Source organism: Melospiza georgiana, chromosome 2 (genome assembly GCF_028018845.1).
Source record: "Melospiza georgiana isolate bMelGeo1 chromosome 2, bMelGeo1.pri, whole genome shotgun sequence".
In the NCBI taxonomy this organism is placed as follows: Eukaryota; Metazoa; Chordata; class Aves; order Passeriformes; family Passerellidae; genus Melospiza; species Melospiza georgiana.
In genome coordinates this window covers 22,309,313-22,325,285 of record NC_080431.1, presented here as the reverse complement: position 1 = coordinate 22,325,285, position 15,973 = coordinate 22,309,313, and the positions used below count along the sequence as shown (strand labels likewise).

General features: G+C 42.7%; 1 protein-coding gene across 2 annotated transcripts in view; it reads left to right on the top strand.

Moving 5' to 3' along the window:
* The window catches only part of NPAS2 (neuronal PAS domain protein 2), a 104,487-nt gene that overhangs the window by 39,092 nt on the left and 49,422 nt on the right, over nucleotides 1-15,973 (top strand). For both annotated transcript variants that reach the window (XM_058045151.1, XM_058045152.1), the window contains exon 2: nucleotides 11,735-11,788. In XM_058045151.1, the coding sequence (XP_057901134.1) occupies nucleotides 11,757-11,788 (32 nt within the window). In that variant the 5' untranslated portion in view covers nucleotides 11,735-11,756. The remainder of the gene's footprint in view (nucleotides 1-11,734; nucleotides 11,789-15,973) is intronic.

The following is a 15,973-nucleotide window of genomic DNA, read 5'->3' as shown; positions in this document are numbered from 1 at the left end:
TTCTCTCTGTTAGGTAATTGTAAATATTTGTCTGCAAACAGATTCATAAAAAATCTCCACTAGGCCATTGTACCTGGCTGGTGGTAGGTGGGTCACAACAGAAAACAGCAGCAAATTCCACTCTGTCAGGGATTATAAACTTTCCTCAGAAAATACTGTGTCACTGAAAAGTGTCACTTGCTGGAACTTTTCAGGATTTCCAGTAAGTTGAGGAGGTACCTTTTCCTGCTCACACACTAATAGTTTGTGTATTCAGGCATTTCTTCTTTAATTGAGATTTCTTTTGACCTTTTCCCCCAGCTGCCACCTTTTCCCCTGGTCATCAATTGCTGTTGGCCACTGCAGCGTGGCTCCGGCTATCCCTCAGTATCCCACTTACCCATGGGACTCTTCCAGTATGGCAGAGTTGTCCTGTGCACCTTCCTGCTGCCTCCACCTGGCAGGTTCCTCCTGCACGCAGTGGGTCACAGCCTCTGCTAAGGTGGGAGCTGCTCGTGCTCTTGTTGAGGTGCACATGAGGACCCAGAGCAGATGAAGCTCAACCCTTGAGCTGTTTAGGGAAAAAACTTTGTCTGTCCTTTCAGTGGAGCAGTGGTGTCACTGCCTCCTGAAGGCAGCCAATATTCACAGCCTACTGCCACCCTGGCTTAGGGACTGTGCCCTTTTGCTGCCAAGAGAGGATATTGAGCCCAAGCTGCTGAAGCCATCTTTGCTTTTCTTAATTTATTGTGTCTTGGGAGAAGGTGCACCTTCAAAGTGCAGATAAAAGGGAATGGAAACCCTCAGTAAACAGTGCATCATTTTTCTTTAAAACAGTGCCCTGTGTAAATGTAAAGTTCAACATTATGGTTTTGTTGGCCCAGTAGGAGAGGGATTACAAATGCTCGTTAATGGGATTTAAAAGCAGGAGTTCAGCTATATTAGCTACAAAAATATAATTATCATAATTAAGATTGCAAAGCACTAACGAAGTTCTTTAATAATTATCCTTTTTCCTTAGAGATTAATTTTGCAAACCTGATTTGAATTTTACATCATGCTGGAGAAACTTTATCTTTGTAGAAATGGGAACCACTGGTAGCATGAAGGGTCTGAGAAGAGCAGCATTTGCACATAGCTGGAGTATGGCTCAGTCTGAGACGGGAAGGACTCAAGGGCATCAGTGTTCAAGATGGCACAAAATACAGGTGCTACCTTAGTCTGATGCTGTAGCTGAATTCTTGGCAGGTTTATGGATTCAGACTGAAGACTGGGAGTCTGCAACTAGAGAACATTCCTCCCCAAAGTGTCATGCAATCAGGCAGGTGGAGGGCTTGCTGGCTTTAGGCTTGGTGATGCCCAGGCAAACCCTGAAACCTCCTGACTTGCTCTGGTCAGAATTGACCTTCAAACTCCATAGGTTGTGTTACCTGCAAGGAGAGAGCAAGCAGTACAGAGCAATAATCTGTGTGGTCACAGGCTTGCAGGGTCCCTTCTGAAAAGAAAGAGACAGCAAGTTCTCAAAATTAAATGACAACAAATTGTCCATTTAAAAATATCTCCCCCAAACAGCTTTTCATGATTCATCTCCCCAGATTATTAAATATTTAGTTCTGCTGACAGGGATATGATAGTTACTATAGAGCAGAAAATTTAGTGCAGTGTGTGAGTTATAAGCAGATGTGTTATCAAGCTGTTAACACAAAAGTGATGGGATTATTGGTGTTGATATCTGTATTTATTTCTGTAATATTGTATGGAGATTTTTTTCCTGCCACCAGCAGATCTAGGCCACAGCTTTGGCTCTTGCATGGGGCAGGGAAGTTGTCTTGCAGGGTCTCTGGAGGGACAGTCCCATTGTCCCCTCATGCCTCCCACCTGCAGCCCCATCAGTGGCAGAGCTGAGCACCCATGGGTGTCACCATGCTGCTGTGCCCATGAGGATGGGGAGGCCCAGGGAGAGCACTCACTGCCTGGCTCAAGTCCCAGTCTGCTCCTCGGAGCTTGGCCTCCAGTTCTTGCTGGTTTGAAGAAGCAAACAAATCCCACGTGGGCAGGGAGAGGGCAAGGACACTGAGAGAGGACAGCCCTTCACCCTAGGGCTGTTTAATAAGAGGGAGATGCCACATCAGGATAGGTGCCTAAAACTCAAAGGAAATTTGGCTTCATGTTTAGTTTCTGCTTTCCTGATGAAATCTCCACAGAAACATGTAGTCTGTTATTTCAGCATCTTGTGTATGGATAGAATGATCACAGCTGGTGTAAATTGTGACAATTAATTGAATAACACTACAAAAAAATCAGAATTTATTTCTAGAACAAAGTTTTCTGTTAGCAAAATTACTTCTAGACCTAGAGCCTTTTAAAAGAAGAGTAATTTGGTTATTTGAGAGCCATACATAAACACTTAACAAACAAAAAAGTGGGGGGAGTAACACTTAACAATCAAAGTGGGAGGAGTGAGACCAAACTATGTCAGCTCCTGGACATCTTGCTTTACATTCCAGTGCCACCATAGCTTGTTTAATCATATGGAAAGGGTGAAAATGATCTTGTCAAAACTGTTGCTGCCAGAAAACAAAGAGAATGACTGATAACAGTCCCATTGAAAAAGACTCATTTTCTGCTTCGTTGGTGTGTCCCAGGTAGTTCATGTCAAGCAAAATAAAAATCCTTGCATTTTTGACAAATAAATCTTTATAGTATTGTCCTTGCATATTTTGCCTGTATCAGCTGAGCATTTGACCATCAGAGGATCATAGGTCAAATGTTGTATTACTCTACTTATTTAAATATTTGCAGAAGAACATAAACAGATTCTTACAACTACGAATACTTTATAACTGAGACCCTTTTAAAGAAAAGGTTTCAGAGCTAATAATTGCAAAATAATCTGTGCAGTTCTGCCTCCACATTTTGACCTGGATTTTGCAGAGATACACATACATGAGGGCCTTCTTATAGCAGTATAGAGTTAAGCACATTTTAAAGTCTTTGTACATTCGGGACTTCTGATATTACGAGGATTAAAGTTTTATAAATACCTAAAACAGATTAAGAACATGAGAAGTAGAGAGAGAAGAAAAACAGGTTTTACATTCAAGGGCCATTCTCCTGTTAGGCCTTTTTTCTTCCCCCCTTTTTTTTTTTTTCTTTTTTTTGGTTTTTTGGGTGTTTGTTGTTGTTTTGGGGGGTTTTTTTGTTTGTTTGTTTGTTTGTTTGTCTGAGGTTTTTTTGTAATTCTATCATAAAGTTTTAAATGTTTTTTTAATTAACATCTAGAAGTGGCATGACAAACACCTGAAATATAGACATACAACGTCAAGATGTTTATCTGTTTATAAAGCAGGAGCAATGTCAATGTAGGAGAGACAGTGCATAAGCTATTTCTAGTACAGAAACCAAAAGCACAATAAAATATATTTCAAGAACATATATATAATATAGGAACTCATTCAAGCGGACTGATTTGCTTAGGATATGTAGCCAGCTCAGTAGATCCAGAATGACTGGACAGCTGAGGTTGAAACCTCAGGAGGTTTCCAGTCCAGCCTCCTGCTCAAAGCAGGGCCAGCTCTGAGTCAGACCAGGCTGCTCAGGGTTTTGCCCAGTCAGGCCTGCAGATGGGGATGGCACAGCCTCTCTCCTGCTCCATTGTCTGGCTGTCCTCATGGAGAAAAGTTCCTTCTCTCTTCTTTAAACTTACACCTGTTAGTTTTTACTCTCCCACCCTGCACTACCATGAGGAGTCCACCACTGATTCTTCACTGACCCCTTGTAGGCAATGAGAGGACTCTTAGCTGTCCCCAAACCCATCTCTTGTCCAGACTAAGTCAGCCTGGCTATCCCAGCCTCTTCATGTAAGTCAGGGGCTCCAGGCACCACCACTGGGGATACTACTGACCTTCCTTCTATCCTAAAATCTATCTTTTCTGTCCTGGAAAGCCCCAGACCAGTCACATTATCCTAAATGTGGTATAACAGGTGCTGAGTGAAGGGACATAAACCCTTCCCTTCATCAGGCTGCATTCCTGTCCATGCAGCCCAGGGTCCTGCTGGCCATCCTTGCCACCAAGGCACGCCACTGGTTCATGTACAGCATGCTGCCTGCTGCCTTCCAGAACTCCCAGGGCCTTTCCTGCAGAGCTGCTTTCTGATCAGGCCATCCCCAGACTGTGTCAGAGTTCAAGGCTCTTCATTCCTAAGTGCAGGACTTGGCAGTAGGCACCACAGAATTTCATAAGGTTTCTTGTCTGTCCTTTCCTTCAGTCTCCCCCTAGACAACAGCCCTGCCTTTGAGCATGAAGCCAGCATAAATGACATCGACTGCTCTCCCTCCATCCACAGATCCTGTCATTTCATCATAACAGGCAGTCGAGTTATTCTTGGTAAGTCCACACTGGCTGTTTTTGATCATCTTCTCCATCTGCCCAGCCTTGTGCTCCAACAGATTCATTCCATGATTTTCCAGGGACTGAAGTGAGGGTGACTGGCCTGTTGCTCCTTTCTTGAAGGCAAACATTTGCCTGTTTCCAAACATCAGGGACCTCCCGCACCTTCACAACCTCTCAAAAAAAAAGAGATCAGCCTAGTAAAGGACAATGAGGCAAGCAGTCAGTCCCTATCAACTTGTGTGGTCAACTTCCCCCAGGCTTCCTCAGGTTCCCTGAGCTGATCCTCACCTGTTGCAGGTGCTTCTGCTCTTCCCTGTCCACGCCTCCAGCACAGAGGCTGGGAGACCTTGCTGCTGAAAACTGCCTTAAAACGGGCATCAGCCTCACCTGTTTTGCTGTAACTGATTCACCTCCTCACACACCTCCAGTACTGCAGCAGTCCTGCACTTTCCTTGTTCAACCTTTTGCTACTGATGTAGCAGCAGAAGCTCTTCTTGCTGCCCTTGTCATGCCCTGCAGACGTCACTTGAAGTGAGCTTTGGCTTTCCTGCCACCATCTCTACATACCCAATGAAGTCAATGCAGAAAGACAATAGGTGATTTACCATCCCTTGCCACTTTGGCTTATGTGTAAGCTTTGACGAATATTTGGCTGTACACAAACTAGTAATAACTAAGCATTTAGCTGCCCCGTGCCTCAGTTTCCTTGTTGAAATGCACCCACTAACTCCAGTGCATCAGCCAGGCTTTGCCAAATCCCTGATCCTAGAATTGTCAGGTGTCACCGTGCAGGGATGTAGGATCTGAGCCACCTCATGCACCCCATGACAAGCCCAGGTGCTTCATCTCCTGGCTCATAGAGAAGGCGAGAGGGCTGCCAGCAGACCACTGCAGTCACATCCTCCTCCGTTCATCACACGCAGCGATGTTACCGAACTGACCTACTTTCCCCATCCGCCCACGGAAGGCTAATCCTGTTTAGCATTGCTGGAAGGGGACGGGCACGCGGAGAAGTGCTCTGAGTTATACAGATGGCAGTCTTTGCTGATTAATGTTAGTTTAATTTGTTTGCCTTTCTGTTTCCAGCCGTGCGAGGGGAGAGCAGAGCAGCGGTTGGACATGGGGATTCACAGCCTGTGCACTCAAGTCTGAATGGCTGTAGTCATTCAGTAGTAATAACAGCAGTGAGGAAGATAATGGGCATGTATGTACTGATCTTCATCAGAGATCCAAACACTGCACAAAACTTTACACGTTGCTCACAAGCCAGAGATGAAAGATGCCTCTCGCCCTGGCCACGCTCCAGCCCGGCATTGCTGACGTCAGCCGGCTCACCCCTGGCTTAAACCGATGAGAAACACAGCATCAACAGAGGGATCGCAGGCTGCACACCCCAAAACTCAGTGGCACCAGGCAGATGGGGAAAGGGCTCTAGCACATGGCAATAGGTGCAAGGTTTCTGACACGTGGAAAATAAAACCCCTTCCCGCCAAACAGAATGAAACCAGAATATGCTCTGAGTCTTTATTTCTATTCATCATAATCTCTTACTACTCAACTCTTATTATCTATAACCATCTTCCTGTCATCCCCAGTTCAGAAGAGGGGAGCATTCATTTCTGTCAAATTCTATTCTTTTTACTGTCCACATGTGGATTGTTTTTAATATATGTTTGCTTTAAGCCTGTTACCATCTAAAGATTGATTGTACACATATGTATGAAACATGAAACTGTCCATGAGGTTCATGAAGTCCAGTATTTTCTCAAAAAGTTTTCTTTTTTTGAAGGGTCTAAATATCTCTTGTGTAAGCAAAATGTAGTAACCTATTGAATGCAGGAAGACCTTGCTATACACTGTCAGAAAAAAACTGTAAAGCTGGACACTTAGCAATGCTTCTGGATTTTTTCTTTACTCTTGAAACAGTAATTCTCATAACAATCTTGGCATAACATGATCCATGGTGACTCCAGACTGCCATTCTCCCACTAAAAAGCCACGTATCTTTCTCAAATAACCATGTATATCATCAGGAAAGTGAATTTTTACTATCTTAAGATTTCTAAAGGCTAGTCTGTTCACATTTTGATAAATCAATTTTTATTGCTATGGTTAGGAATGTGTCATACTTAATTATAGAGTCCAGCATGTTCTTGTAACAGTTCATAGGTTTATATCTATGAAAAGAGAATAGAGTGGTACACTTCAGTTTGATGTGCCTGTGAATCTGTTGATTTGTTCTGATTTGTGTTTGTACAAATCCTTCTGCTGTGTGTTCACACTGGACCTTTCCTGGTGGGATATCTGAGTGCTTCATCCATGTTACAGAACTTGAAACCAGGTGCCTAAAATGGTCAGATGATCACTTCTTGCTTCTCATTCTGTGGCCTTTCCTGCTGCTTCCCATTTGCTGATTTTTCTCTTTGCCTTCCAGCAGGGCTTGGAAGGGAAATACTTCACTTGTTTGTGTGATTCATTTCAGAGCTCTGCTTAGCCTAGGGCAGCAGGTGGAGTTCCTAGCCACAGTGGTGCTCCCCAGGGTGGGCAAACCCCATCTAACCCATGATGTGGAACACACATGGGATGATGCTATTGACCAACCACAGTGCCCATCAGACCTTGTTCATCCTCCCTGGGCAGGGGATCTGGCAGCAGTGCCAGCACAGTGACCAAGCTACACTGTCCCCTGTGCTAGAGTGCCTAGAAACTGTGTCCCTGGATCATGCCTAGAACCTCTCTAATCTCTTTTGGTGCCTTCTTCACGTGTATTGGATATGTACTCACATATGTACTCACTAAGCACAGGATGCTGTGCATGGCTGGATCTGGCCTTTGAATCCTGAGCCCCACCAAACTTACCCGTGTGCCTCCTGTATGGCACTGACCTCTTTGCTGACAGCCATTTCCTCCCCTTCAAAGAGGGCATGGAGAGTGGATGCCCTGTTGAGGCAGAACAGGAGCAGTGCTGAGCAGAGATGGGCCCTAAGGCTGAGCAAGGTGTCTGGAAGGCACGGCAGCATGCCTACCCTGTTGTTCTGTTTCTTCCTCCTTCACAACACAGCAGTTGTTGGGAAGGGTCTTCCCAGAGGCCAGAGGATAGTTCAAGGTGTTTCATCCCAGCATCCTAGTTTTCCATACAAGCCTTGCCCATCCCTTGTCTTTGAGAGGATTGTTCTCCAATGCAATATCATCATCTTTAATTAGGATTGGTTGTATTGTACCAGCATCCCAAGTGGTCTGCGGGTGAGGTCTGAGGTGTAAGGCTCAGGTATGTCTGCAGTGGATGGGAGCATCCCTCTCCCCAGGGCTGACCATACCTGTACAGGAAAAGTGGTGGAATACCCAGGCAAACCTGTGGGGTGATGGAGGCAAACACCCCACCTTGCTAGAGAGGGAAGAGGAGGAAAAGTCCAGTCTTTTCCTTGAGCTGCCAAACACAAGGGCCAGGGAAGCACAAATGCTGTGATTTCTCACAAAGGTTCCCCAGGCACATTTCAGGTCCTCTGAAAGAAATTTACATCTCTGATTTAATCCAGCTGAGTTAAATGAATATGATTAAAAAATTCTTGATAAATATCAGTCAGATTTGTAAAAAGTATTAGCTGGCTTTGAGGCAACTTAGTGGGAAATCAGCAATGATTACCTACATTTGAGTGTCTACAGCATATCCTTATGAGCAGTAGGGCAGGAAGGAGTGAAACCAACCTCACCAGCCCAGAAAAGTAGTAGTTTAGCTCAATAAAAAACATGTTTCTAGCACAGGATAAGGTGATCAGTGCCAGATGATTTTTTATAGTGCAAGCTCTGTGTCCAGTGGGAATAGACTGTATCAAAATAAACATGTGCAACCTTTCTTCCGGAGAGTCCCTGGAGCGAGCTGGCACTCCGCCTGAATTACTTCTTTCCCAAGCATCTATTCATTGTATGAATGAATGTGAGGGGGATGTTTGTGCTATAATTCTCCATCTGATAACCAAGCCAGGGGTACATGGTTAACAGCTTTAGCCAGTCTTTTGTTTCCAAAACGCCATTCTTCCCCACTTGTGGATATGTGTCTTTCTGTGTGTTTGTATGAGTTCCTCCCTGATGGGAGTATGTGAGCTTCCTCCTCCTTGTTCCAAGTAGTTCCCATCTTTTTGAGTGATAGTCTTCACTCCTTGATAATGATCATACTAATGAAGCTCCAAATGTAACTGTCACTGTGAAATACTCTGCCAGCAGGAGTTACATCATGTGGTATTCTTACCTATAGGTTTCCAAATTCCCTTTCTTATTGTGAAAGGATTCTTCATAGTTTGAGAAATACTTGTGCCACTTGTTTTTTTATGTCACTTCTTTGCAGGGGAACCGTGGCACAGAGCCTTGGTATTTACTGCCTGCCTCCATCATTGCAATGAGTCAGAATTTTCCCCTAAATCAAGAGACAGTAGGTTTCCAGTTTGCAGTTTGGGACCTTCACAGCTGAGGGATTGGGAGAATAAAATAAAGCAAGCAGGTTGCACTAAGCACATACCTAAGCTCCTTGACATGGGTTTCTCTGTCAAGGTGTAAGGCAGCGTCTGTCAGTCTCTAGTAGTTTGCAGCAATTGTATACTCTGATATGTCTATTTTGTTGAGAACAGTTTTAATTTCATATGGTACATATGTACTAGCAAACCCTGTTAGCAATGCTTATGATGCTCTAGAGATTTTGCCATGTGAGCAAACAGAAGCAAAATGACAATTAGATATTGTCTCATGCTAACAACAGCACAGCAGGTCCAGAATTTCATGTCAGTCACTCAGAAACCTTGTTTACTGGAAGCTGGCCATGAATTGCTTTACAGATCTAGCCAAATCCTTGGCAGAACAGACCAGTCTGATCTGTTGCTCTCTCTCAAGAGTAGAGGCTTCCTGGCAGTGTAATTTCTTCTTGATGGTTTATGGGGTACAGCTGTAGGAAGCCCCTTTCATTAGGTGCATTGTGCCTCTCCAAAAGAGCTGGGGCTGAGCAGCACCAATATTCACTGTCTCATCCACCTCCATCCTTCCTCACAGCCACTCAGCCCACTTGTATTCCTGCTTTCTACTGGGAGTCTGTTACAGCCAGAGGAAGACCTTTAGGGATTCAGGGAGAGCAACTTCTGCTGGTGATGCTGCCCCATTTAGATTGCCATACCCTAGATTCAACATGTGTGCATGCCGCAGAACATTTTGTGCTGTGCTGTGCTGTGCTGTGCTGTGCTGTGCTGTGCTGTGCTGTGCTGCACTGTGAGGGTGGTGAAACACTGGAACAGGTTGCCCAGGGAGGTTGTGGATGTCCCAACCCTGGTAGTGTTCAAGGCCAGGTTGGATAAGGCCTTGATCAACCTGGTCTAGTGAAAGGTGTCCTCCCACCATTGGGACCAGATGATCTTCATGGTCCCTTCATACTCCTTAACATCCTGCTGATTGTGAGCAAGGATTTAGCCAAGAAACACTGCAAAATCCTGAATGCTAATCTTGCCATTTAAACTATGCCCTCTGTATTCTTGAATAGCATAGGTTACAATAAGTGAGCAAATAACAACAAAACACATTGACTATTTTCATTGCATTTTAGCCTGAATTACTTGAAAACATAGTGATTGGGATAACATTTCATTGTGGGACTAAGGAAAAAAACACCTAAAATATATGTAAAACACTGGTTAATAGAATTTTGCTGGCCTTATACATTTTCCTAGTCCAAAATATGGATTATGATATGGCTGACTTGCAAGTCAAAAATCATGGCTGACTGTGGCTGTTTTGAAAGTCAAAACAAATACCTGAAAAATAATCTAAAAACTATTTGGTATTATTTGTTATGTTTTTCTGTATAAGGGAATTCAGCAATTTGAATTCATCAGTTATGACTGAAAAAACTAGTCCCTTGGCCTTCATATTTCCTGTTTATCCTTCATCAAAGAGCTGAGTGCCATTAAGTAGCAGCTTTACCCCCCAATCAGTGACCAGTGGATCTAATTCCTCATAACTCATTTGATAAAAGGTTATGGGTTTTGTGTTCTTAGCTAACTGTTGAGTAATGACCAGGTAGAATGTTGCTGTAAGAGAACTACTAACAGAAGCACTGGTTTTACCATTGTTGAGTTTTCACTTTGGTTTTTTCATAAAATGTTCTTTAAACAGGCAAATTTATGTGTGACTCATATGTGGAAAATAACATGGGCTTAAATAAAGCCTAGCAATTAACTTCCTTCCTCCTCCCTTCCAATTTTATTCATGTCTTACATGTTGAGGACTCATTAAATGAGAAACATTGATTGCTGAAAAAAAGTGTTATCATTGCCTATCACTACACCTCTGCTTTGAAAATGAGGCTTTGACAATATCCAGTAGCATTGTGCTGCTGTTTCAGAAAATAAGTGTGTGGGATGCAGCAGCACACGGATTTTGTACCCAAAAGGGGTGCCAGATGCCATGAGAGATGCAGTAGCACAGAGCTTCCTTCTTTGGCTGAAGTGGTGACAGATCAAGCATCACTGTCTCATAAGGTCACAGAGCAAAGGAGGGTGGGCAGTGAGCTAGTGACAAGGGTTTCTGAGGCGCTCAGCCTTCAGCTGGGCTGCTTTTGTATTTTTCCCTTTGCCTTGCCTACACAAATTTACCCAATTTACCCTTTTCTCCTTACAGCTCACACTGCTGGAGAAATTGTACTACAAAGCTGAGGTCACAACATTTTGGGGAAGATTAGCAAAAAGAGTGATGGGGATGGGACAGTCCCCATGCTTGGTGCCAGCATGGCTGGGCAGGTGGTCTGACTGGGCTGCAGGAGGGATTTTTAGTATGGCTTAGGCAGTGGGATTTATAAGGACACTTCAATTTGAGGGGTTATTAACATCTTGTTTGGCTTTGGGTCAAGATCCACAGAGGAGGATGAAGAGCTTCCCAGTAGGAAGAGCAGAGAGGTCAAAGGCATCAGTGATGCTGGCTCTTGCGCTAAAGATGGTTTTGGTGGGAACATGGGGGGCAATGAAAATGCTTTTCAGCTTGAGCAGACTCCAGGCTCATCCAGCCTGCAAGTTTGCAGAGAGTAACTGCCACACAAAAAAATCCCCAAGAAGTGGCTGTTTTTGTACTGTGCTGATGCACACGTGGTGCCTGGGAGCCTTGATCCCTGCCTAGGAGACCCTAAGGCTAGCATAATGTTCAGGAATAACATTACCCACAATGGATATTTCCTAAAATCAAGGACTGTGGCATAGAGCACTGCTGACACATTTATTTGACCTGGATATCATCACAGTGTTATTAAATTGAAATAGAGTGACTGTGAGATTAACCTGCAAATAGAGCTAAAAAAGTGACAGTTCATACTGATTCTTGCATTCCTTCAACAGAAAAAACTGCTTAGACAATCTAATGGATGAAGATGAGAAAGACAGGGCAAAGAGGTGAGTATCTTTTCCTTTATAACTCTCTGTGATGAGCTTGATACTGTTTGTTGTTGCAGAAGCTGTTTTATCCAAAATCAATTAATCAAAGAGCAAGACAGTAAAATACAGTCAAGCACAACTTGGAAAACTGCCATCTCACAGACTCCTACTCCTGGCTGCACTGTAAGAAGAAAATAACCTAGCAGTGTTTCCTGTGGAAAATGTTAAAAAAGCCAAGGCATTGATCATTTTCTTCACATGACTGCAGAACATCAGAAGTGAAGCACCAACAACATTCTTCTGCCACTATAATACATCATCTGAGCTTCCAGAGTGTACAAAAATGTTGTGGTTTTCTTTTTTCTTTAAATACATTTTGCAAAAGAAAAAGAACAGGAAAAGTGGGGGTTTTCCCTATTAGAATGGCCATTTATTCATTTATTCATCAATGCCTGTCTCACAGCAATGAAAACACCCAGAAGTTACCTTCGGAGCAGAGAAAGACCACAAAAAGTCAGCTTTAAACTGGCACAAACCTATATTCACATGCAGTCTGTACTCCATTGAGTCCCAGTTGGTGGGAATTCACTGTGAACCCTTTGTTGGGAGAGAAAAGGTGTGTTTCAAGGCAGAAGACCTGTGGCAATGAAACTCTTAGTAAGTGTCAGAGCTGACCGGCATCTGCAGAAAAGCAGTTTGGAAGCATTCGAGGTTATCAATGCCTCAGCCCACAGTTTAATTACTTTAGAGAGAGACAGAGGTTGCCCACATTTTTCCCCTTGGTTCCTTCTAATGAAAGTATTTCCAGTCCAGGCACAAGCAGTTGATCCAGTTTCATCTCTTTTGATTCCTTCTCTGCTTCTTTCTCTCCCTGCAGCTTTGTTTCACCAATATAGGTCAGCACAGGCTGCAGCCAGGCTCAGCTGCTCCCCTTTGCTTCCTTTTGGAGGGTGCAGAAAGGAGCCCACCTTGCAGCGCTGCTTCACCTGCTAAAGGCCTCATCATCTTCAAGATATTTGTGTGCTAATTGTCTAGTAAAAGAAAAATTCATTAAATGAATGCATATATGTAAAAAAATAGGATAACACGTATCCTCGCTCTCGGCAATTGTCATCACCATCTGGTATGGTTTTCATGCCGTTTGTTCCCAGAAGGAATTTTTGTCGTACCCTGGGGCTGGCCTCTATCAGGGTGCATAAAAAAGTTATAACTTTCAAAATTAGAAAAGGAAACTGCTTCTTCAGATTGTAATATAAGTTCATTTTTCTTTTTAGCAATAAAGCTAAAGTTGAAATCGAGCTTGAAATCATGAGATGCTTCACGAAGATCTAAAGTTAATACATTATACTGAAATGGTTCAGATTCATTTAAAAGCTACAGGTTTTCTTCCAGAGAGAGTCAAACTTAGGAGAAGCTGTTTGATTAATATTTTGCTGCTACATCATGTAAGCTGAGGACTCTCACCTGTCCTGTACCACAAGGGAAGTGCTTTTTTTTCCTTCTCTTTGGTATGAGGACTGGGTCCCTCAGGGCTGAGAAACACCAGAGGGGATTAAAAAGCCCCAGAAATTGTTCTCTCCTTTTATTTTCTCGGTTAAAAGTAGGTGAGACTGAAAACTTCTGGACCTAAGTTGTTGGGATGGTCTCAAGCCAGGAGGTGAGTTTCTCAGGTTAGGTGTGTGTAGAGATACACATTCACACCATGTCTATCTGCTGCAATTTATTAGGCACCTACAGGTTGCATTACACAGACATGTAAAAAGGATCCATCCTCTCCTGAGAAGAGGCACTTGCACTCCCACCCTTGTGTCAGGTGTTTAATATTTGGCCAAGATCAGGAAGAACACTGGTTAAATTGAGCCCTGTTCTGCATCACCTGACTCCCTAAGGCACAACGTCACTCTCATAACCTGAGGACTAAAATGTGGGTATGATGGCACCACAGTTGGCAGCATTGAAGACCTGTGTGAGGTTTTCTGATCTTCTCAGATCAGAAGCCATAGTTTCCTTTTCAGTTCTTTGGTGCGGGATGAGGTTTATTTTGGTTTTAGATTTTTATAATTTTAAACAAAAGGTGTGCTTTGTGCACTTTTTTCTCTATTTGCTCTTCTTTCGGTTTACTTTAATACTATATAATTTTAAAATACTTTTTTTACATTTCAGTTGAATTCCAAATTCCAACCAAAACCAGCTTGAAGTAAACCATGAGAAAGTGCTTAATCATGAAGACTACTACCTGCCATTTTCCACTGAAATAAAAAGTAAATTTAAGAATCTGAATGAAGATATGTGGTACAGTTACTTGCATTGATGCATATATAACACACTCCACTGGACAGGCAGAAGAAATCTGAAATTTAGTGTAAAGTCACATTTCATTGTAAATTAGCAAAATGCAGTATCTATTACTCAGTCAGTATCTGTCTAAGACAACAAACAGCATATATGTAAGTGAATAAAAATGGCTGTTGTTGATTTTGTTCATTCTGAGTTCAGGCTGTTCTGTATTGCTTTTAACTGTATTTACTAAAAATCGTGATTTTATTCATACTGTGTCTCCTCCTTCCCCTTGAATGTGCTGTAATCTTTATGGAGTAGCAAGGAAGGAGGAGAACTAGGACAAGTAGTATGGAATTAAGACAGAGGTTGTTTTGGCTTACTGTAATTGTATGCCCTAGCAGTGAAGTAAGCAAGGCTAGAAAATAATCTTCAAAGGGAAGTGATGAAAACTATGTTACTTCATGCATTTATAACTGTACTAAACAAAGTATTTTCAACTGTGCAGGGATAATTTTTATCATTTTTTCCAATCTTTTCTCATTTTTTTTCCTTTTCAAAACTTAACTGTGATCATCGATTCATATCTTGGTAGAGTTATTTCCACTAGAGGAGTTTTTATATTTCCTTTGTGAATAAAATGTGAAGTGTTAAAAATAGATACTTTATATTTCTGTCAAGGCTTTTTTCTTTTTTTTTTTTCTATTTTTTTCTTTTTTTTTTTTTAAGCAACACATTCCCTATTGACAGCTGGTGGTTTACTTTATTTTCAGGGAAATCTGGACTCTTTAGGCTTAAAATGAACTGAGGATTGAATTATGAGGAAGTAAAATGTTGATATTCTTAATGTTGCCCTGAACTGTTGAGAAAGAGGATAAGGCTGGAGCTTTTCACATCTTGTTCTGACAGCCTTTTGCAGTGTAATAACAGCAAGCTGAAATCAGTCAGGCAGTATCCACCCAATCTCTTGTGTTCAAAGCTGTAAAATAATCAAGCATTGGCTTCTATCCAGCGTATCTCCAAGTGCGTTCAGGGTTGAGAGCAAGACAAACAAAAATTACCCCTCTGTCAGTAGTAACATCCAGAAGCCTCTGTAGTGATTTCTCTGCTGAAAATGTTTATTGCCGTCCTGGTCCTTACAGGGGATGCAGATGCTGGGCTAAATTCTGCTCTGACTTTCAGCATTGTGCATCCAGAGCTGCTTTGAGGCACAGCAGAGTTAGCTGGGACTGATAAAGTCATAGTGAGAACTGGCCTCTTGGCTTTTCTTTTCCATCTACCTGTAGCAAGATTTTTCAGTCTTTGCATAATTGACAAGGCAAATCTCATCTGCTTGAGGAGCTTTCAGAAGAACAAACAAACCTACTGGGCTATACTTATTTCTATTTCCATGTGGATACAGAAGTCCAGGTGATAACCTCTGAGTCAAACAGTTGTGGTATTCATGAGAAGAAGTCAGAAAATGTGTGTGTACGGATTGGCATAGGGTTAAAAAAAACTAAAGTGCGCATGCTGAAAAGATTATCAACAGCCTTAATGACAGTATTATGATGGTGCCAAAATACCCCAAATGAAATCAGATCCTTTCTTCCTTTGAGCTCTTGAAATGCAGCAGCAGAAGCAGACTCTCTCTGAGGAATCTGCAATCTAAACAGACAAGACTGGTGAAGAAAGCTGTAGAGTCTTTGTTTTAGACCTAGAGATTGGGGCACTGGCACTGATTTTCCCAGTGGCACACAGATTAAGGGCAAGCACTGCTGGCACTTCCAAGACCCCAAGTATGGCAATGCATCCCAGCCTCAAACAATCCATGCTGATGCCCTCTCCTGCTTGTCATTGTGACCTTGGAAAGGAGACTGAACAAAGTGGCATACAAACCAGATGGGAGCTGCAGCAACTTCTACCCAGGTTTCTGATCTTAATGAC